General features: G+C 34.4%; 1 protein-coding gene across 2 annotated transcripts in view; it reads left to right on the top strand.

Moving 5' to 3' along the window:
* Window positions 1-25,675, top strand: part of LOC136832721 (FMRFamide receptor-like) — a 108,498-nt gene that overhangs the window by 74,653 nt on the left and 8,170 nt on the right. For both annotated transcript variants that reach the window (XM_067094238.1, XM_067094228.1), the window contains exon 4: window positions 8,563-8,727. In XM_067094238.1, coding sequence (XP_066950339.1) covers window positions 8,563-8,727 — 165 coding nt within the window. The remainder of the gene's footprint in view (window positions 1-8,562; window positions 8,728-25,675) is intronic.

The raw sequence follows: 25,675 nt of genomic DNA, 5'->3' as shown, positions 1-25,675 counted from the left end.
AGGTAGATTTCAAGCCTCGCTTCCACATCTCGTCTTGTCTTCGAAAAAACGAATTAAGCTTCAAAAATTGTGGTTAATGAATATACTTCTGCCCTCTTATTTGCTCGTGTTTATCAGAATATGGAATAAAAAAGCTTACTGGTTTTAAAATGCGAAAATATGTTTGAGGTTCACGAAAAAAATATTGAAATCTTATCCTATATTTTGAAAACATTGAGAGATCTTTACTGGCTTATCTTTAGTGTTTATATTAAAAAAATTTGCAAATGAAAGGAAATATTCTGTGATGACCATTCAAGCTGGAACATTTAAGTAACCTTTGATTTGCGGATTGAAATGACATGAAAGACATTGGGGTGTTTAACAAATACAAATTTCATTTGCGTTTTGTAAAATTTAATTTTGCAAATAAATGAATAATGGTGTTTATACTCAACAGAGCTGTTTGCAATAATATGGGACTGAAGGAAGTAATGACATATTTTTCATCTTAAGCGTCTTGAAATAGCTTACTACAGGTCTCCGCAATGTACACCAATCTAGTCTGAGGTCTCCATCGATGAAATTATTAATTATGTTTAGAAACAAGCATTCACTCCTGGATATTCAGCTCATTAAATGAGAATGCTTACAAAACTGACGCTTATAGACTTCATGTGCTTCTAATATGAAAAATCATGTCGCTATCAGGCATATCATTTCACAGAGACTGTTCATCGTATATTTTAGCGTACTCTTGTATATTTGATTCTCTTTCCCTAAATTATAACAACGAATCGATGAGGCACGGTTGCATAGTAGAGCTGAAACTGGCTGTATTTCCACGTCTGTGACTACTTCAGCGTACTTTATGTATTCCTAATGCTTTTAGTGTTTCTATTTGCTATCTTCATGTGACTGTAAAGTGATTTTAAACGTAAATTTTCGTTTCTCTTGTTTCACCAACTCTCGGCAAACAAGAGTCCAGAGATCCGCACCAACCTTCTTATAACTTTTAGCACCTTCTCACGCTTAGGGGTGTCCTGTGGGCAAGGAGTCTTGATGGTATGAAACTAACTTGAACCTGAACCAAGCACCATAGCTTGTTATGATGAACTTAATTCTATAATAGAATTTTACTCTGACCATACTGGAGTTAACTTGTCATTCAAATAGTTTAAGTTTCTTACTTTTTTATGTAAGAGTTTAACTTTTGCTATGGTTATTTTCCGGCGACATATGTATCTTGTAATACGTATGCGCAACTGTCATAACGAAAATCCAAGTGTTTTATTATTTATGACCAGCTGATAAAAACGAAGCTTACCGCATAAATCTAACTAAATATCGCTGGCCGTTCGACTACCTAATTTAAAGAATTTCCTGCATATCTGTCAATATACCTATGTTATACGTACATCAGAATCATTTGGTGCCGCGTGGAAAACTCTTCCGTCTCATTTCTCACTTTGTCAGCCGACAGAAACATAGTATGAATCATAAATTTATTCTTCAAAGAATGTAGCTTATAAGTGCGCCTTCTTCTCTCCCCCCACCCCAACCCCCAACTCGCAATTTTAAACAGACGGTCTGTCTCCATTTGAGTTAACTATATTCACTCAGCGGGGAACGCAGGATGGCCATTATTACATTTTGTTTTTGAGCCAATATTATGAACTTTGTCTTTTCACACTTCACTGACATTTTGTGAGAGACAAGTTGATTGCCATCGCCAGTTGTGATAACTGCAGTCAGAAGAAACCCCCTTTTTACACTCTGTATCATTCATTTCTGTTTCGCGTGACCTTCATTTCTCGTGGATATTAAGATTTCCTCTTCTCAAATATTATTCGACTTCGTCAACTCTGGGGTCCTACCTAGGGCTTACTCTCTTCCTTCCTAAGGCACCTCCCATATCATACTCAACCAGCACATACTATCTTGTTTTCTCTACACGTACCACCGCAAAGTACTTTGATATATCATTACATTATTCTAAAGTTTTTGCCACATATTCACAATGCCTGTTCGTTTCTCATCTGTTAAACATTCTTCTATTCTACATGTTTTATCACCCAAGGTAATCTTAGTTTTCTTAATTTTTCAGCTGCGTTAAACCACGGTGCATTACTTCAGTAAATACAAAATAGCTCAGTAATTCCTTTTGGCATTCTACCTCTGCTTCGTAACTTCTGCAGACTGGCAGTGCTTCCGTTGTTTCAGTTATTTTAAGATTAACTCTCATCTTCTTTATTATTAATTCCCGAACATCTATACAATTCAGCCATTTCCATTCTTTGCCATACATTCCTAAATTCATCGTTCTCTCTTCCTAGTTGGAAACAGGCTTCATAAACTAGCCCTTGTTAATGTCCTCTTTCACATTTTCCATCCTAAACACCACTATCAATCTTGGGAACTTCTTATTGATGTCACCCATCAACCCCGCATCATCCGCAAACATCTGCCATTTCTTAAACTGTTTGTGACGCATCCTGCTCCAACAACTTTTTCCTGAATCGTTTGCTCTCCAGAATTTCTCATTACTCCACAGATATATATAATAAACAGGCAAGGAGACAATATGCACGCGCCTGACACTTACTTTTGCGCAACTAGGCGTTCGCTCTTCTTAACACTCTTTCATTTAACTTGTTTCTAACACAAAACTCCTGGAACCTTGTTTCATTGCATTTCCGCAAGTGCAGTCATATTCTTTTTATATATTCGTATATGTAACATATTAACCTTTACACACAAACGTCATACTACACTGCCCAACTAAAATTTTCTACCATCTGCCTCCTTTTTAGAGTCAAAGGCCAGGCCTTCCTTACGGCTTCTAGGTTTATTGAGCAGTTAAATCTCTTACATTCACCTTTATCATTTTCTTTTAAATGAAGGGTTCATCAATCCTCTCGTACATTATTAGGAAACTTTTCCTTTGGTAAGCTGGCCCTGAACACCCTCGGAGGCCCACTCCATAAACTCTTACCCCCAGAAGGCACTACCTCATTAGTATTCCCATCGACTCCAGGTGCCTCTCCTTTCTTTAATTCCATACAGAATTCTTCGTATCCTCAAGCGGTACCTTCACAGCCATTCTAAAATTTACATATGCCACTTCAGCTTTCACACCTTTTAATTAATATTTTTTTTTCTATCCCCCACATTTCAACCACTTTAAAATACTCCATCAACAAATAACAATTTTTTCCTCTTAAAGCGTCTCTATGTTTCCAACTCTTGTTACCAGATCCATTTACTTATTAAACATCTTCTCGGTCTTTTTGTTCATTTTGAGTTTTTTCTCCCTGGAGGACATTGCACATTGCTCTTATTCTGTCTAGACATTTTAGCTTTTACTTTCTCTCTCACTTTATTCTAAATACTCCTCTCTGCCTTCAGTATTCCATTATGCTTTTCCCTTGTCTTTTATCTGCACTTGAATCTATTTTTCTTTATTGAACTTCTCATTTTACTACCCTCATTCAAATTTCCACTTTCCATACTTACACATTTTCATGTATGAGCTTTTATGGAAAATTTCTCCCTTTCCTTCTTTCTTTTTCAGTCTTCTTTAGTTTATTTCAGTGCTTTCAAGACTAACCTCCTTCCCATACCTTAATCTTATACTGGCTATGTCTTATCTATGAAGTTTGAGGACAAGGAAAGTAAACTGTAGCAGGACTTTGTAAGGGTCATCACGCCGACCAGGATATATTCGCTTCTGGGAAGATGCGTGTTTTCTTAGGTCCTACATTTTCCTTCTTATCTGACCAGCTTCCCAGATTTACAGTGGACTAGTCCATCTTTATATGATTTATCATTCTCAGTAAGTAGTGGGTGTCCACGTACCCTATTTCTTGCTACGTTTGGATCAAAGGCTTTCAGTTTAATGAATGACCTGTCTCTTGCGTCTCGAGAGCTTCTTGATTGTACGCCGCCATCACTCTCGACTTTCTCTCTGGCATCTCAGTCGCCTGATACTACGTCAGCCTTTCCGATCTGCCCTTTAAACCAATCTCTTTTAGCCTACAGATTATTTATTTGTTTCTCTTCCTTGAATTTTTACATTTTGTTTTCCACAAGAGGATTGAGGTTACTTTAGAAATCTTTATTCACAGTGAGAGAGCTTAGACTCGGTGGTCATCATAAACATACATGCACAACAGACATGCACACACACACACACACATATGTATATATATATATAAATTCGTGTGTGTGTAAGTGGTAGCGACAATGACCTCATAAGTCACGATTTTATGGATACGCTCGTTGTTGCAAAACCTTGAATCCAATGAAAGTACAGATCAAGAAACTCTATTTCATGTAGTGGGATTCGACCCCAAGCACAGTGTGTTAGGGTGGGTTAACCTAGACCCCTCCGATATAAAGAACATAAGTTTATTTCAGTTAACAGATACATAAATCTTTCAAATTCAAATATATTTTCGTAAAGATGGAATACACCAAGGTCTAGAGTGGAATACACTAATCCCCTAAGAAAATGTTTCGAATTTTGACAGATGTATGAATGCAAGAGCTGAAGTAGACTTTATACTCTTCGGCTATCCTCATTTGGATTCAAGTTTTTTAGTAGTGATAAGTGAATCCCCCCAAAAAAAGTGTTAGGAGATCGTGAAATTAAGAGGTCAGAATGGTTATTACAAATACATAAATATCTAGTAAGAGAGTGAGTAGGTTATATATCTATCTATCTATCTATCTATCTATATATATATATATATATATATATATAATATATATATATATATATATATATATATATATATATATGTATATATATATGTATATATATATATATATATATATATATATATATATATATATATATATATATATATATATATAATAAGCAGTATCTCCTACCTGCATTCCCTTGTCACCATGACTACTGTCACTCATTCAGCTTAGGCGTAGGCCTAGTCCTGACTCCTGATTCAACAATTCCACGACGAGGCGGCAGGACAGAGTGCGCTAGAATTACGATCATAAATAAATGTTGCCAAGCAACATTTACACTATTTTCTTGATGCTTAAAGCTAATCATTAAAGCCAGATTACATGAAATCTGTTCACAGGTGATTTACAAGTTGAAGGGACTGTAATCCGATGTAATGTTACATTTTTCAGTAATCTACAAGAAAAACATCATGATTAAAAGACTTTCTCTGACTACTCCATCCCTGACTATGCCATCTTACTTGCACCAGAGCAGCAGTAAATGCTTATTTTAAAAATCCACCTCACCGACGAACGATGAAAATACATATGATTATAAAACATTTTCTGCCCAGAATGACCTTTTCTTTCATCTTCCAAAATATTTGCATAAACTCGTTCTACACCCTGCATGTATGTATGTATATATATATTTATATATATGTATACGTACATACATACAGGGTGTATGTATGTATATATATCATACATATATATGTATGTATATATACAGTATATATATATATATATATATATATATATATATATATATATATATATATATATATATATATATATATACATACATATACATACATATATATATCGTCGTGGAATTGTTGAACCAGGAGTCAGGACTAGGCCTACGCCTAAGCTGAATGAGTGATAGTGGCATTAGTCATGATGACACGGGAATGCAGGTAGGAGAATACTGCACTTTGAATAATGTCAGCTTTTTTGCCTCTCTCGATTACTGTATGAATATGCTACTTTGGCAGGAACGACAGAAGAAAGGGAATTTTCAGTAATGTTCCCATTCTTTTTCATCTGACAGAGACGAATGCGTTGTCATAGGCGCATTTTCTCCTTTGAATGGTGTATCATGAATACTTTTGAGGGAGGAGGAGATATTTTTGATAATACTTTTTAAATCTTTGATCGTTGTGTAATGAATAAGCCTGTCTTTGATAGAGGGGAGAACCCATTATGCTTGCTTTTTTGTTTCCTTTATCAGAATCCAGTGAATACCATTGATGGAGAGGGAGAAGGTTTCTATGATACATGCATTTTATCCCCTTTGTTCACTATCTAAAGAATGCATTTGATTTTGAGGTATTTTATTCACATCGGCCTAATAGTTGATTTCCCTTTTTAGTTTTCTGTAAAAGAAAACTGTTGCAATGGCTTTGTCTGTCCGTCAGCACGTTTTCTGTCCGCCCTCAAATCTTAAAAAACTACTAAGGCTGGAAGGCTGCAAATTGGTATGTTGATCATCCACCCTCCAATCATCAAACATACCTAATTGCAGCCCTCTAACCTTAGTAGTTTTTATCTTATTTAAGGTTAAGGTTAGCCATGGATCGTGCGTCTGGCAGCGCTTTCCGGAGGCGTCGCCGACGCACCTTCACTAGACCGCTTAAGGGGAGCAACTGAGCGCTGCCCGGTCGTTGCTGAGCCTGGGAGTTTCGTACAGCGTTATACGCTGTGCAGAAAACTCGATTGCTCCGAAAAAACTTCGACGCATTTTTTACTTGTTTTTTTTATAACAATGAAGTTCACAACTGCCTAATCTAGAAACTGAATTGTTGAAAAACCCATAAATAATATCAAATCTGCATACTCTACATTACTGGAAAGGTACGGCAATGTCTCCAGTTTCTTGCACTCAAAATGAATCAGGAATTTGACACTTGTCACTCGGACACGCTCATTTATCTTGGCGGAAAAGAGACACTGCTCAGAGTAACAAGTTAACTAATCAGCTCCATCGCCCTCCCCATATTCCTGACTTCTCTGATATCCCGTACGCCATCTTACTTGCGCGAGAACAGCATGATAAACGATTAGTTTAAAAATTCGCCTCACCGACAAACGAAGCCTTAAAATGCAAATATTTATAAAGTATTTTCTGACCAGAACGACTTTTTCTTTCATTTCCAAAATATTGGCATAAACTCCTGTTTCACCCTATATAGTAGTATGTATATACACACAATATATATACACTTACGTACACACGCACACACACACACACACACACATATACATATATATATATATATATATATATATATATAATATATGTATATATATATATATATATATATATATATATATATACATATACATACTGTATGTGTGTGTATGTATGTAAATACTTGGATTTATGTATATATGCACATACACACATATATATACCTGTCTATATATACATACATACATACATATATATATAATATATACATATATATATACACATACACAAACACACACACACACACACACACACACATATATATATATATATATATATATATATATATATATATATATATATATATATATATATATATATAGTATATTTCATATTTTCTAAAGTGTGCTGCTTCTTTCAATAATGTCAACTGTTTTCTTGCGAGATCAAGAAGTATAAAAGCAGCTGAGAGTCTAATTATAAAGAAGGAAAAATTTCTCTGATATTTTTTAAAATATTCGAAAACACAAGCCATTGAAATATTCGGAACGTTGGATATTTATTATCCATTTGGCCTGTGGCCTTTGAATGTCTTTCATGTCATAATCGCATAATTATTGTTCGGAAATTCAATTTTCATTTAATTTCCCGCCAGATGGTCAAGCCTTTTTTTTTTTTTTGTTCTTTACGTGTTTTTATTAGGAAAGCTCCCCTCATCGATTTTTTAAATCTTTTATTAGAGAAAATATACAATATTTTACATTTTTAATGGTATTACAATTAGAATTTAATCAAAATTGATTTAACTTTACCAAGAAACAAATATAATTTTATCGTACCATTCGGGTTGACAAATATTTTATCATGTACATTTTACAAATAATCTATGTATTTAAATGTTAATATTTTTCGATTTTGTAAATTGAAACTCCTTATAACTGCTTCGTCGTTTCCTGATTCATGCTGACAGTGAGAATGACAACGTTTGGTTTACTGTCATGTGAAATGTTTTGAGACGATGTTTTCCTCGAACTTCTTTTTTTTGTTATTTATTTATTTTTGTCTTACTTTTGAGCAGGTGCGCAGATGAGATAACCTTCGGCGACAATATACCTGGCATCGTTTTCTTTAATATCTCATGATGACTTTCCCAAACCTTTCTTGTCTTTTGAACAGGTGCGCAGAATAGACTCCTCATACAGATGCTGAGATCAGAAACGTTTTGCTTAGTGTCATATGACTTTCTCGAATGTTTCTTCCATTTTGAAACAGTGACAGGGATTATGGAAAAGTTTAACACAATATCTAGCTGCGTAGAGTAGGTGACTCAGGTCGACAGGGACTGTGGTATGGTAACAGTGTGCTTAGTGTCACGTGACTTTTTCAAACGTTTTTTCTCTTTTCAATAGATGACTTGTGCCAACAGAGGCTGACAACGTTTCGCCGTGCCATAATCATGAATTTCTCAAACGTTTCTTTTTCTTGAACAAACGCGTAGAGTATATGACTCATGACGACAGAGAGGCCAGCAACGTTTTGTTTAATGTCATTTGACGTTTTCAAACTTTCCTCCTCCTTTGAACAAGTGTTTAGAGTAAATGACTCAAATATGTCTTCTCTCTCTCTCTCTCTCCGACCAGGTGTGTAGACTAGACAACATGGAAGAGATCGTGATCGTCGTGCCGTCAGCCCTGAGACAAAACGATCATTATATTCAAATATACATCATGTGGATGTACCTGTTTGTAATGTACTTGGTACCATTCCTTAGCCTCATGGTCTTCAATTCCTTCATCTATAGAGAGGTAAGTGTGGACTCAATCTTTCTTCAGACTAATGATCAGTAGAAGCGCGTTCTGTTTAAAAAAAAAAAAAAATTTTCAAGCGGCCCAGACACTTCTTTAACTGAAATTGCATCAGCTATTTATAGCGTCAATTGAACATGCCTAACCTTTAAATTGGGAAAAGAATTTTTAAATTTTTCGCTATAATATATTCATCAAAGCATCATGTACACATCCCCATAAACTTGGTATGCACGAAAATAATGATTACTGTTAACATTGTTACTCTTATCATAAATCGTGGTTTTGTTCTCTTAATTATATTGCCATTTCTAATGTAATTATTATTATTATTATTATTATTATTATTATTATTATTATTATTATTATTATTATTATTATTATTATTATTATTATTCAGAAGGAGTCCCTCTTTTAGGACAGTGTTATTAAAAACAATTGCTATTTCAACGGCATTTAGTTTGTAGAGATTCTTCTTTGTTCTTCTTATTATATTCATCACGTCTGCAGGCAGGTGGTTTATTATACCACCTACCTGCAGACGAGAAGAATATGATAAGAAGAATAGAGAAGACTCTCTACAGGCTAAATGCCGTTGGAACAGCATTTGTCTTTATTATTATTATTATTATTATTATTATTATTATTATTATTATTATTATTATTATTATTATTATTATTATTATTATATCATTATTATTAATGATTAATATTTTATTATTATTGAGGATGTTACAGTTAATCTTTTATATCATTATTTAAAACTTTGGCTATCAATGACTATGTCATTCCTTAAACATTTATCTATTAAATGTTATCAGTTAATCGAAGAATACTTCTCATACCGTTATAATTTTGAAACAGTTAATGCACAGAATGGCATTGTCTAGTTATATATACTATATATATATATATATATATATATATATATATATATATATATATATATATATATATATATATATATATATATATATATATATATATATATAGAAAGAGAGAGAGAGAGAGAGAGATAGAGATTAATACATATGTGTTTTTTGTGTTTTCGTGTGTAGTGTTCTGACGTTCCGAATTCTTAAAAGTGGATAGTGTGCTGGTACTACGTATAAGTAAGAGGAATCGTTAATGAAATAAGGTACTATGGCTTCTATTATATTAAAATTAGTTTCGGTAGATAACAGAGCTATTTATGCTTATAACCCGTCTTATGTAATTGATATAAATTAATATATGCAAAAATACATTTCAGTTATAAAAGCATTTAGAAATTACCCATTTCAACTGGAAATTAAATGTGAGGATTATCTCTATAGTCACCGAACAACCTTGAACCAGAGCAGCAAATGTTCCAAGATACATTGCACAAAAAATATTTCTCGTTCGGCCAACCAGAAAACGTTTCCCGTGAAGCCAACCTGAAAACGTTTCTTGTTCAGTCAACCTGAAAAGGTTTCTCATTCGGCCAACCTGAAAACCCTTTCTTGTTCAGTCAACCTGAAAACCTTTCTTGTTCAGTCAACCTGAAAACCTTTCTTGTTCAGTCAACCTGAAAAGGTTTCTCGTTCGACCAACCTGAAAATCTTTCTCATGGGGCCAACATGAAAACCTTTCTCATGGGGCCAATCTGAGAACCTTTCTCATGAGCCAACCTGAAAACTTTTCTTATGGGCCAACCTGACAAATTTCTCATAGGGCCAACCTGAAAATCTTTCTCATGGGGCCAACCTGCTAACCTTTCTCATGGGGCCAACCTGAAAACCTTTCTTGTTCAGTCAACCTGAAAACCTTTCTTGTTCAGTCAACCTGAAAACCTTTCTTCTTCAGTCAACCTGAAAACCTTTCTTGTTCTGTCAACCTGAAAAGGTTTCTCGTTCGACCAACCTGAAAACATTTCTCATGGGGCCAACCTGAAAACCTTTCTCATGGGGCCAACCTGAAAACCTTTCTCATGGGGCCAACCTGAAAACCTTTCTCATGGGGCCAACCTGAAAACCTTTCTCATGGGGCCAACCTGAAAACCTTTCTCATGGGGCCAACCTGAAAACCTTTCTCATGGGGCCAACCTGAAAACTTTTCTTATGGGCCAACCTGAAAACCTTTCTCATGGGGCCAACCTGAAAATCTTTCTTGTTCCAACCTGAAAATCTTTCTTGTTCAGTCAACCTTTCTTGTTCAAAACTTTTCGACCAACCTGAAAATCTTTCTCAGTCAACCTGAAAACCTTTTCTTGTTCAGTCAACCTGAAAACCTGAAAACATTTCTTGTTCAGTCAACCTGAAAACCTTTCTTGTTCAGTCAAAACCTGAAAACCTGAAAACCTTTCTTGTTCGTCAACCAACCTGAAAACCTTTTTTGTCATGGGGCCAACCTGAAAACCTTTCTCATCAGCCAACCTGAAAACCTTTCTCATGGCCAACCTGAAACCTTTCTCAACCTGAAAACCTTTCTTGTTCAGTCAACTTGAAAACCTTTCTTGTTCAGTCAACCTGAAAACCTTTCTTGTTCAGTCAACCTGAAAAGGTTTCTCGTTCGACCAACCTGAAAACCTTTTGTCATGGGGCCAACCTGAAAACCTTTCTCATGGGCCAACCTGAAAACCTTTCTCATGGCCAACCTGAAAACCTTTCTCATGGGGCCAACCTGAAAACCTTTCTCATGGGGCCAACCTGAAAACTTTTCTTGTTCAGTCAACCTGAAAACCTTTCTTGTTCAGTCAACCTGAAAAGGTTTCTCGTTTGACCAACCTGAAAACTTTTCTCATGGGGCCAACCTGAGAACCTTTCTCATGAGCCAACCTGAAAACTTTTCTCATGGGCTAACCTGATAACGTTTCTCATAGGGCCGACCTGAAAATCTTTCTCAAGGGGACATCCACCTGCTAACCTTTCTCATGGGGCCAACCTGAAAATCTTTCTTGTTCAGTCAACCTGAAAACCTTTCTTCTTCAGTCAACCTGAAAACCTTTCTTGTTCTGTCAACCTGAAAAGGTTTCTCGTTCGACCAACCTGAAAACCTTTCTCATGGGGCCAACCTGAAAACCTTTCTCATGGGGCCAACCTGAAAACCTTTCTCATGGGGCCAACCTGAAAACCTTTCTTAGGGGGCCAACCTGAAAATCTTTCTCATGGGGCCAACCTGAAAACCTTTCTCATGGGGCCAACCTGAATACCTTTCCCATGGGGCCAACCTGAAAACCTTTCTCATGGGGCCAACCTGAAAACCTTTCTCATGGGGCCAACCTGAAAACCTTTCTCATGGCCAACCTGAAAACCTTTCTCATGGGCCAACCTGAAAACCTTTTCATGGGCCAACCTGAAAACCTTTCTCATGGGTCCAACCTGAAAACATTTCTAGTTCGGTCAATCAGAAAATGTTTCCAATTAATACACACACACACACACATTGGGAAATATAGACAGTTAAAGACCAAACAGAGGCAAGCACCCAAATAACCTAACTTGTATACGTCACATTTCAAACAACGCAGTATAACGGCTTCAGACGACGACGCTAATGGTTTGTGTAATAATTCTAAGGAAATTGTAATAATCAAATTTTTAGTTGGCGTTGGGGCAGTTTGTACCCTCATCTCGAATTAAAAGGAGGAGAACCACAGATATCAGGAAACCAGATCGTGAAGTAAGGTGTCTCCAGAAAGATTCTCACCTTCATCAAACGATAAATAAAAAAAGATCGTTGACTATCTCATGGTTAGGTTTTGCAGTTCTAAGGACACGGTATACTATCACACTTTCTGAGATGACAAAGATAATTTAGAATGACATATATCAGAATATCTAAAAAACAATATCAACAGAAATATTCGTATTTGATGACGGGATTAAAGGCTAAAAATGATTTCATCAATACGACATAGGTTCACTTTGAAATGCATTGCCATTTAAACCAATCTGATTTTCGTTATTTAGTACTCCAAATTTATCTCATTTATGCATGCATTGGCAGCGAATTGAAGGAAAAAACGCAATAATGACTCTTTGATAAATGCTTTGTAGAGCGACAGATGTTTTGAGAAATTAAAGTTCTTTGTGCCAGAGCAATAATCAATAATCTTTTTAAATCAGAAATTCATTATATATGACTTACAAAAACAATGTTTTTCTCTCTTACTTTATAGTAGAAAAAAATATTTAATTGAATACCGAGCAGTGTTGAGGTAACTACTTCAACCAATCATTGCTTATCAAGAAATCACTATTTGTATTCGTCTTTGATGTAAGACTGTTCAGCTTTCCGCTGTACATTTTATAAAGCAAGACACGTAAGCTTGTATCAGAAAAGGCCACCTTTTGTTATAGACGGGCGAAAACTAATTGGACCCCATTTTTAACCGTTTGCACCGAGACCTTTATAATACTTTGGGGGTTTCACTTACCTGGAACTCGTTACGGCTCTTGGACAACAAGAGAAACGCATCCAGATAATCCTTTCCCTGTGCGGTTGTCTGGAAACCATATTTGGATTCCGTTGGGCCCAAACCGAAGCCATGAATCACTCTGGTTTATAATTTGAAAGGTTCACTTTGAGCTTCTGAAGAAAATTCCACAGCTTTGCTTTTATTTTTCTCCAGGTTCTTGTAATTTCATGAACTGTAATACCATGATTTTGGATCTTTCAGTTTCTTTTGATTTCGTTCTTACCTTCACCACTGACGATTTTCTGTATAACAGTTTAAAACAACCGATACCAGAGAGGTTTCGTAATATATTGAGATATTATATAGCACTGCTGCTGAGCAAGAAAAAAAAGGGTCTTTAGTATAATAATGATCATTATGAGGGACATTGGCCAACGCACTACTTTTTCACTTCGTTTCTCCTTACATCCACAATCATCCATCACCATTCTAATTGAAAAGAAAGGGATTATTTCAATCGGCATCCATTTCCCGTTATCAGAGTTTTCCTTTACAAGAAAAGGAAAAATGCGGGAGAGGGATTGTCATAGAGGAAGTAACAAGACTGGTTTCCAATTACTACATCCTTTCGTTCAGGAAAGGAAATCTCTGAGGGGGATCATTTACGAGAAGCATTCATCAGTCTCTCTTCTGGCTCTCTGTCTGTCTGTCTGTCGCTTTTGTTTTCCTGTGTATGTGTGCGTCTTTTGTTTTCCTTTCTGTCTGTCGTTTTTGTTTTCCTGTCCGTCCGTCCGTCCGTCCGTCCGTCCTTCTGTCTATCTGTCTGTCTGTCTGTCTGTCTATCGTTTTTGTTTTCCTGTCCGTCCGTCCTTCTGTTTGTCTGTCTGCCTTTTTGTTGTGTGTGTGTGTCTGTCTGTCTTGTTTTTGTTTTCCTGTGTGTGTGTTTCTGTCTGTCTGTCGTTTTTGTTTTCCTGTCCGTCCGTCCGTATCGTCCGTCCGTCCGTCCGTTCTTCTGTCTGTCTGTCTTTCTGTCTGTCTTTCGTTTTTGTTTTCCTGTCTGTCCGTCCGTCCGTCCGTCCGTCCTTCTGTTTGCCTGTCTGTCTTTTTGTTTTCCTGTCTATTTGTCTGTCTGTCGTTTTTGTTTTCCTGTCCGTCCGTCCGTCCGTCCTTCTGTCTGTCTGTCTGTCGTTTTCCTGTCCGTTTCGTCCGTCCTTCTGTTTGTCTGTCTGCCTGTCTTTTGTTTTCCTGTGTGTGTGTGTGTCTGTCTGTCGTTTTTGTTTTCCTGTCCGTCCGTCCTTCTGTCTGTCTGTCTGTCTCTTTGTTTTCCTTTTCCGTCCTTCTGTTTGTATGTTTATCTGCCTTTTGTCTTCCTGTGAGTGTGTCTTTTGTTTTCCTTTGTGTCTGTCGTTTTTGTTTTCTGTCTATCTGTCTGTCTGTCCTTCTGTCTGTCTGTCTGTCTTTTGTTTGGCTGTCAGTCATTTTTGTTTTCCTGTCCGTCTATTGGCCTTTCTCTCCCGATACTTTGCTTACCGAGTGATTTTATTTATTAGGCCTATATATTGTAGATATGAAAATAATATATATGATTAAAGCGGACTAATATTAATCACTTACCGTTGTAATACGTTTATGTTAACTTTCTTCTTATTTTTGCATTCACTATTTACTTGGAAATATGTGCCCATAATATATATATTGCGACAGATTTTCCGAGCAGCTACTCAGACGTGACCATAACATAAGTATCGGAACAGTTATACGAACATGCACATATATCTTGAGAAGATCTCTGCAGAATTTGTTTATCGAGTATAAAATTCCCCGGATTGGTCAGTTAGGAGGACTGTTGCTCTCTCCCATTTTACCTCCGAGTTTAAAATGGTCTCCCCGCACATGTTCCCATTGATTCTTAAAAACTCTCTTTTAAGAGGCGGATCCTTCCCTCCCTTCGGCAATGGACTCGAACTCTTTCACCCCTTTGCTTTTCCTCTTTTTCTCCGAGAATTTTCATGCTCTCCGCGTTTGAGGAAAAAGAAATAAAATATGGGCAAAAAAAAAAGGCGCTTGCTCATATTCTCATGGATTTTAGCGTCCTTCTTTGTGCTGTCTATTAGGATACTGAAAACACGGTGGAATCTATAAAGACATCTTTCCAGCATATAATTTTTCAGAAATATTCCCAAAGAATTTTTCGCAAGAATAAGACATTTAATCTCATTTCCAACTTTCACAGGAATCTTTGCTTTGTTATATAACAACGCTATTCTATCTAACGAAGGATATTTAATGGAATCTTTAATATTCAAAGCATTTTTCGCTTTATAACGTACGGTGCCAAAAACCGAAACTTCCACAAATGGTACGATAATTCCCAAAATGTTGTCATGAAAGGGATGAAAATAAGCTGCGGGAAGCTACCGAGGACGCTATTATCTTGTTTAATGCTCGTCATCTTCAAGATTGTCTGCTTTTGAGGTGCTTGATGTGCACGCGTAACTTTGGCCGCTAAAATTTTGGGTAAGGACGAGAGAGGATGAGGTTGCAAAATTAAAACAGAGAGAGAGAGAGAGAGAGAGAGAGAGAGAGAGAGAGAGAGAGAGAGAGAGAGAGAGAGGAGGAAGCATATGAAAAGTTGACGCATATAAGGAGAACAAGGACTAATTATAATAATAACTCAAATAGAAGAGAATGTGAAGTTGCAATATATATATATATATATATATATATATATATATATATATATATATATATATATATATATATATATATATATGGAGAGAGAGAGAGAGAGAGATGAGTATATGGACAGTTAAAGTATACATGAGAAAATAAGAAATAATAAGAATAATAACTGAGAGAGAAGACTAAGACGAAGAAGAAATGAAACGAACATTATCAAATGAAGAGATCAGAACTCTTATTAGTAGATAAAAGAAGAGGAGAGTGGAGTGAAGATTGGACTGAAATTAGCGTCGACAAAATGCAAAACAAAGGACTGTTCAAATATTCAAACCATCCACTGTACATCATTACGTAGACTTTGTAAATTTACAAGAGCACATATCAGGTCTGGAGAAAAGTTGCAATTAGGATACACATCTGGTAAGGGAAATTTAATAGAAGCCTGTTTATTTATTAAAGGCCGGCGAAGTGGCTCATCTCTGTCCACGTGAATTAATTACAAGTTCCACCGTACTCTTCACTTGTCTTATTTTTTCTTTCTGTAAAGCTCTCTTGCTGTGTGTTTTAGCCTTGAAGCTTTACATGAAATTACCCAGAATCATAATGTCATTATTGCACCTAGGATTATATGGAAATGTTTGGAATGTCAATCTTAATTGATAACTGTCGATAAAGTGATCGTTATTCCGGTAATTTTCAAATACTTTTGAGTAGGTAAATTGACTGAAAAGTTTGAGTGTCCTCTACTGCAAATTTCTTGCGGTTCAATTATGCCTTGCACAATCCACTCCCCTATAGTGCTTCAGAATAGAACGAAGAATATCATTACTCAAACAATTATATTGTTAAATAGACCTGACAGCTAAACAAAATCCGATAAGAAAAACCACACAAAATCCCAGGATATATTTTTCACTTTCAGTTTGGTTCAGCAAACTGTTTTACTTTCGAAATCGCTCCAACACTTTTCTCCTTTTTGCTGACTCAGATAGACCCTGCAGGCCAAATACCTGTCAAGTGACCCTTTATTGAAATTTCTTACAACACAGAAGGACAGGAAACTCTGCAAACTCGGAAAAACCTCGAGGGTCCATTTTCATTTTCGTTTTTAATCACTGAATTCGTTCTTTCCGACAGAATCATTTTCTTTTGCAAAGTTCTTCCACCGCAGGAACAAATAGGTAAAACTGCAGTATCCATAGGAATCCTAAAGAATGTTCTTTGATGTAAATATTGCACGCACTTTCACACCATTATTCCAAAAGTGAGCTTTGAGGTAGTAATTGCCAAACTCTGACCGATTTTGCTTTATATTCCAAATTTATTACAATTCAGATGATTTTGTAATTTTCCAAGCGACCGAAAATTAAAAGTTGTGTCGGAACTCATTTGATTTTCTTGAAAAGGACATTGGTGGTGTTTCTGTGATTTATCAGAACATATATAGTATACTACAGAAAGTGTAAATTATTTTTGGAGCAAGTATTTATACTTTTTTAGCAATTTCCTAATATTTTACTCTCAGAATTGCCATTAACTTTCTTTTCAAAAGCACGAAACCCTCATAGTAAAAATATACTACTTATGTCCCACCAAATTTTTTAGTTTAACTAATTATACTACCTGTTTTATTTTACAGTATTAGTATTTATTACAATCGGTAATTGTAGAATATTTTGACATTTATCTGTTTCTATTCCAACTTGAACATATTCAGAATTCATTCCTGAAGTATGAAACTTTCAAGTAACTTTTATAAAAATGGTTAAGTTTTCTTTTACATTATGAACATTAAAACCAGACACCTTTGTGGATTTCTTTTTCTCTTTAAGGTTTAGCGTTGCCGTTATCTGTTCTGTCCCATATCTCAACCATAACCTCTCTGCTTGACATCTGTCCCAAACATCCTTCTCTGCTTTTATCCATTTTTCTCCATCCTAATCAAATAATTGCCCTTTTCCATGATTTTTCATGAAATCGTCTACCCACGCCTTCATCAATCTTTCACCACCTTTTGGCAGACCTTTTCGAGTTAATAAGAAAAGCCAGCAGTTCGTGCATTGCTCAACAACGCCTTCCTTCCATCATTAGAATTCACCGGCTTTTCAATATAAGCTCTCCATCAGGCGCATTTTGCATTTCAAGCAAACCCATTTGCATCTTTTTCCTTGAAGTTCATTTTCTCAGAAACACTTAGAGGGGATGAGGTTCTTTTTAAGACTGTACGCTTCGAGTGGTAAATATAGATTTTTTTATATTAATATTATGTAAAAATCTATTATGATGGTAAGAGATTTGCGAGATGCGGATAAGGAAGGTTTGGCGTGTTTCTGAGCATTTGTTGAGAGCTAATTACTTCTCTATGCATGTGTTAAAGAAAAAATGAAATAACTGGAACACGGAGCTTGAGTTTGGTTACTTGAAAACCTCGGATGTTTAGAGCATTCCATAATTCAGGAAAGCTAAAAACAGCTAAAATGGTAATATTCATTACAAAAAGAAACTGCTATCATTAAAAAACTTAAACAATTACTTGACACGAAGTAAAATCTATATATAACTGACTTCATCAGAGAGAGAGAGAGAGAGAGAGAGAGAGAGAGAGAGAGAGAGAGAGAGAGAGAGAGAGAGAGAGAGAGAGAGAGAATGTTATCATCTTCCAATTTTGATAAAAGTCGCAAAATAGGAGGAATATATTACATTCTCTGATTTTTTCAACTCTAACCAATATTACTTATACATATATATCTATATATATGTATATACATATATATATATATATATATGTATATATATATATATATATATATATATATATATATATATATATATATATATATATATATTTATCAAATATATGATATATCAAAGGAGTATATAATTTGTCACTTTTCAAATGTGTGACATATCAAAGGAGTTACATTTCAAAGGACTGACAGAGTGGTGGTAGAGATGGGACAATTAGACAAAGAGAAACAAATAAGCGAAATTTTATTAACTGGACATGACATAAAAATTCAATAACTGCACTAACATAATAAACTATTTTTTTAAATCTTAGAAAAATATTTAATCTTTAATTTTCATCTCTAGTAACCTCGCCATCACTAATATTAGGATCATCGACCGTGGCTGCATTAAAATGAAGATTGTATGCAACCCCCCTTAGGTAATCGTCAAGAGAGGCAGTTCCATATCGAGCTATAACAGTAGAAAGTCCCTGTTCCCTTTGGATTTGTTCTTTTTCGTTTTTAACTGGTTATTTCCAGCAATCAGCCGCGCTTGGTGTGTTCGATGTTCTTCTTTTAAAAACTCTTTAATCATTAAAAATACTCCCATGTGGTAACGTTCCACCACCGTTTCAAAGCTTCTGTGCCAGGCTTCTAAATTATTATTAGTTCTTGGAAGATTGTATGCCTGTAGATGATGAATATTCCATACAGTGTGAGGAAACCTTGGTGGGTGACGCTGCTGGAGTCGTCCTGGTCGTCCTCTTCGCCTTTCAGCAATGGGTCTTCCCAGCGCGAGCGTATCTCAAAAATACTTGTACATTGTTCCAACGTTATATGGAGCACAGCTTGATAAATATAAAAATGCATCGCTAATTTCCCCTGGAGGTAAAAATGCGAGGACAGACAACTTTTTTATACTTGAGGCCACATCATTATTTTTGTAGATATTCACAAGACCGTTCTTCTGGATACTTCGATATGTTTTGACAAAGATGGAACAAAAACACCCTGTTACCTTAGCATTTGGAAATTTTTGTTGAAGAGCATTTATGCTTGCAAGCTCAAAATCAACTATTATAAATTTAGGGTTCAACTCAATTTCCTTTGTTTCTGCAACTGAAACTAATAATTCAAGCAGGGATGCATATACTGCCTGTGTTTTTCCAGGCAGTAAAGCATAACACCTGGAAACGTTTGTCTATGAAATATGTAGTGAATGGTATGTATTTATTTCGAAAAGATGAGGGCAAGTTTTAAACGTTCCATCAAGAAACCAGACCTCAGAGTTAGCTAGTTTCCTTAAACTGTCGTCAGTTCCAAATCCAATAATTCTCACGTTTTCCTGTTGGCTGTTTGTGTGTAACTGTAAGTATCTTTTGTGTCAAACAATAAAAAGTTTTTTTTTCTGGTAATCCCTAAACTATCTGTGGGATAAATCTGATGAATGGAAGTTCTTTTTCGGATACGACGAACAACTTGTTTCATAGTACTTGGAAGATCATCTGTTGAGTTTTTATCACTCTTTCGATTTATGTCACTCCTTTGATTTTCTGTATTTTTTGTCGCTCTTTTGTCATGTCACTCCTTTGATTTTCCTTGTTTTTTGTCACTCTTTTGTCATGTCACTCCTTTGATTTTCTGTATTTTTTTGTCGCTCTTTTTGTCATGTCGCTCCTTTAATTTTCCTTATTTTTTGTCACTCTTTAACCACTCCTTTGATAATAACCCATATATATATATATATATACTATATATATTATATATATATATATATATATATATATATATAATATATATATATATATATATATATAAACATATATATGTATGTATAAATATATATATATATATATATATATATATAAATATATATATATATATATATATATATATATATATATATATATATATATATATATATATATATATATATATATATATATATATATATATATATATATATATATATATATATATATATATATATATATATATATATATATATATATATATATAATATATATATATATATATATATATATATATATATATATATATATATATATATATATATATATATATATATATATATTTTATATTATACCGTTGCTAAATATATATAATATATAATACATGTGTGTGTCAATGTTGTGTATGTATGCCCGATCATTTTTACCCAACGTGGGATGAGATGAATGCCAGGAGATCATAAGTGGTTTATTCCACCATTTTACAGCATTTGGGCTATGAAACCTGAATAAAGTCCACAAAAAGGCTTGCATTTGTGTGCTTCCTTTCTTCTTCTTTTTTGTCTCGCCCGAATTTTTAAATGGGAAAACACACACGCAATATAGAAACACACACGCACATTTAAAAATTATGTATATATATATATATATATATATATATATATATACATATATATATATATATATATATATATATATATTATATATATATATATATATATATATGTATATATATATACATATATACATAATGGAACATATATGAATATATATATAATATATATAATATATATATATATATATATATATATATATATATATATATATATATATATATATATATTATACCGTTGCTAAATGGTGCAACCCGTGGGTCAGTGTTGGTACCCTACCCCCGATCATTCTACCCAACGGTGAATTAATGCCAGTTGATCTGGTGGTTTCATGAGAATGGCATTTAGCTAGCAACCTGATCCACAAAGGTCTGTATCCTTCTGATGCCCGAACTTTTAAATGGGAAAAAGAGTATAAAACATTATGTATATATATATATATATATATATATATATATATATATATATATATATATATATGTTTATATATATTATATATATATATATATATATATATATATATATATATATATATATATATATATATATATATATATATATATATATATATATATATATATATATATATATATATATATATATATATATATATATATACATATATATACATATATATATATATATATATATATATATATATATATATATATATATATATATATATATATATATATATTATATAATATATATATATATATATATATATATATATATATATATATATATATATATATATATATATATATATATATATATATATATATATATATATATATATATATATGTGTGTGTGTGTATATTCATTTATTAAAACAAAAGAATTTTAGGACAAAAAATTCTTCAAAATGTTCATTTAAGACAGTATGGGAAGGCGAGTGATTTATGTTCTGTTTCAGGCAACCGAAAAAGGTATTAAGGGACAAGAGGGGAAAAATCCAACAATCATCTTTGAAAAGAACCAGTGGAAATTTTCCCTATCTCTCTTTCTCTCTCTTTTGGTATGTTCCTTCCCCTTTGTTTACTTTATTTTCCTCATATTTTTCTCTCATTTTTAATCTCTTTTTCCCTAGAAAGTTTGACTTTTTACTTCTTTGATCTTTTTAGACTATTTTGGGAAAGGGGTTTCTATTTTGGAACCGTATGGTGCTTTTTATTCCAAGAATTTAGTACGTAAAGTATTTTTTCATTCCTAAGAGTCTGTTTTGTTTCTATCCGTAAATTCGCATCAGTTAAAAATATATAGTTTTATTCCACAAGTAAAGTGAATCCTTAATTTACTGTTTGTAATATATATACATATGAATACATTCATACATATATATAAATGTATATATATAGTATATATCTACACATATATATATATATATATATATATATATATATATATATATATATATATATATATATATATATATATATATATATATATATATATATATATATATATATATATATATATTTCTGACTCACATCGTGATCGAACCCCTGTCTCTCACATGAAGGGCCTGGGCGCTACCAACTAACCCACACAATTGTCCAATGGGTGGCGCCCTGGCCTTTCATTTGAGAGACCGGAGTTCAATCCCGATGTGAGTTAGAAAATTATTTCTTTGAAACAAGTGCTCTTGATTCTATATATATATATATATATATATATATATATATATATATATATTGATTGATTCTATATATATATATATATATATATATATATATATATATATATATATATATATATATATATATATATATATATATATATATATATCTGTATGTATGTATATTTGTATGTATATATGTTTGTGTAACATTAAGGGGTAGGGTATAAATGCTAATTCGAAAAAAGGTATACAGTATATAACTCCTTTACTGGCAAAACGTATTTGTCATTTTAAAAATAGTCGTCCATTACTGTTTGTGTCCATGTATTCATAAGAGTGAATTATTGCTTTACCCATTAAAAGTGAGCAAGAGTTTTATTTGCCCTTGTTCTAGTAGCAATTTTTCTACTTCAGTTTGATTGGCTCATATTTTCTAAAAGAGATATGGAGACTTCAGCTCCTTGAATACAAAGATCTCTGCAACTCATCTCAACTTTGAAGATATCAACTTCTAGGTTACGGCTTGATTGCTTTCCCATATGCAAAGGATTTCTGATTTGTCATCGAAGTTTATCCTCTACTACTGTCCTCGAGACGTGAAGGAGACGAGCCTCAAGGCTACCCCTCGAGTGAGGTGGAGATTGAGATGTCTCTCTCGCGATAAGTGACCCCTTTAGGCTAAAGTGAAGTTGGGCTGATTGACTAATCAAGTCATAGCAGCAGTGGGCTTTGACGATGAAATTAGTGCTGTGAAATAAAAATTTTGCATGTGTGTATATGTATATATATATATATATATATATATATATATATATATATATATATATATATATATATATGTATATATATGTATATATATATATATATATATATATATATATATATATATATATATATATATATATATATATATATATATATATATGTATATATATATATATATATATATATATATATATATATATATATATATATATATATATATGTATATTTCTATCGAAGCTGGTGGTTTTGTTTGCAGATACTATCTTTTTATAAAGACTTTGAATCAGGCAAGCTTCTCAGAAATAAAGAAAAATTATTCAATTACTTATTCTACTCTAGTCTTCAGGACTAAATTACAAATTAATATACAAAGGTTTTATTACTACATGCTGAGTTTTAAATTTTAAGCATGACGTCATTGGGGTGCTGAATTTCAAATGGTCAGCAGGTCTTATACTCTCACTGGTGGTCTGGGAGGCAGCATGGGAATTCCTGGTGCTCCGTAGGATGCATCCTTTGTCTACAGCTTGCAGCCAAGAACGTGGGCAAGGGCGTGATTTCCGTTTTTGGCTGATAGTCTTGATTTATTTTGCTGCTGGTAGTCGTGTCTAGGGGTGTTCTGTCACTTGTGCCTCCCTTCGGATTCTCACGGATGTCCTGAGGTTTCCTTGAAGAAGGGAGGATGAAGTCCATGTTCCTCTGTATATTAAATGCAGGACGTTCTTAATTTATACTCAGAGCTTCTGCTATTTGTAATCCGTGGAACCGGGCTTCTCTAGACACGATCTCTGTGCTTTTTAATAATTCTTCTCGTGTTCGTTTACGATTGAGGTCGTCTGTGAAGTGTTGAAATATTGTCTCTTGGTTGGGGTGAGCTTGCAATTGCTTGTGTAGAGTGATAGTCACGCGACCTATGTGGTTATTGCTAAGGGCCTGACATGTCCTTTTGGTACATTTAAATTTGTATGCTATGTTGGTCAACTCCCACATCTCTCTAGGGGGCCATGCTATTTCACATTACAAGGATGCTGACTAGGTTCAGGTGGCAGTAGACATGTGAGGATAAGGTCAAGGCCATGAGGAAGATAATTGCCAGCGGTACAGCACCTATGAATCCTGCGGAGAATATCTCCGTACGTGTCTAAGGCTGCTGGAACCTAGTCAGCGCCCTTGTAATGGGAAACAGCATGGCCCCCGTAGAGAGATGTGGTAATTGACCAATGCTGGCTATTGGCCAGAAACGGGAATCAATCCCTTACCCACGTCCTTTGCTGCAGGCCACGGAATAGAACGCGTGCTAAGGAGCACCAGGAATGCCCACGCTGCTACCCAGACCACCAGCCGGAGAATGAGACCTACTAACCAATAGAAGTTCAGCACCCCAATGTTTAAAATTTAAAAGTCCGCATGTAGTAATACAAACCTAGTATGTTGACATTTTTGGAAGTAGATCCAATTTCACTCCTTATAAGTCATTTTTGAAATTAGGACTCAGTAATTTCGTCCTTGCAATAACAAGATCAAAATATTTGAATACGTGCAAGAAAGTTATTAGAAACGGTAAAACCAAGTGACATGTATACAAAAATAGCAGGAATTGTGCTGTGTGCCTCTTCCAAAATTAAACAATGTTGATTTGATTAACAGAGGCCATCCTCCGGGGATTCCGACGAGAATCTTGGGTCCCTGGTATTGGGGTCCCTTGGTGCTTCCCCAGAAGCCTAAAGGCCCTGTATTATAAAGTGTGTCTCTTTACGGGGTTAACTGCGTAGCCTGGGGACCTTGGTTATCAAAGTGAACTTGCTCACGTCCCTCCTATAGAACCCTGGAGGAGGCAGGCGTTTCTTTTGTCCAGTGTGCCTTCCATTCAGTTCACATTCTAAGATAATGTTCTCCTATTTCAATCAGAGAGAGAGAGAGAGAGAGAGAGAGAGAGAGAGAGAGAGAGAGAGAGAGAGAGAGAGAGAGTTCATCTTCACTCAAAAGTAAAATTGACCTAATTTTTGACCCAGTGGACTCTCCAGGCTTGGAATCGAACGATTTTAGCATTTCTGGAAGCAAGCCCAATTTGACCTCTTATTCGCCAATTTTGAAAATGGGACCCAATTTCGTTCTTGCAATAAAATTATGCAAAATAATTTAAGCATATGTAAGAAAGCTACTGGAAATGTACCCTGTCTCTACCAGGCTTCTACAGGAAGAACGTGGACAAGGTCCCCTTGGATAAACAGGGTCCATGGGCTCCATAATTAAGCCATCAGCTCTCTGCTTTCATTTGAATTCTGCATATTTTATACATTTTATTATGTTCTATTTTTATACATTTTATTATGTTCTTGAAGCCATGCTAGCTTTTTCCAGCGATAGGTTGTAGTCTTGGTGGCATTTTGTATAACAACATTTC

Source organism: Macrobrachium rosenbergii, chromosome 4 (genome assembly GCF_040412425.1).
Source record: "Macrobrachium rosenbergii isolate ZJJX-2024 chromosome 4, ASM4041242v1, whole genome shotgun sequence".
Lineage (NCBI taxonomy): Eukaryota > Metazoa > Arthropoda > Malacostraca > Decapoda > Palaemonidae > Macrobrachium > Macrobrachium rosenbergii.
Note: the sequence above shows the minus strand (reverse complement) of the source record. Positions and strands in the feature narration are given on the sequence as shown.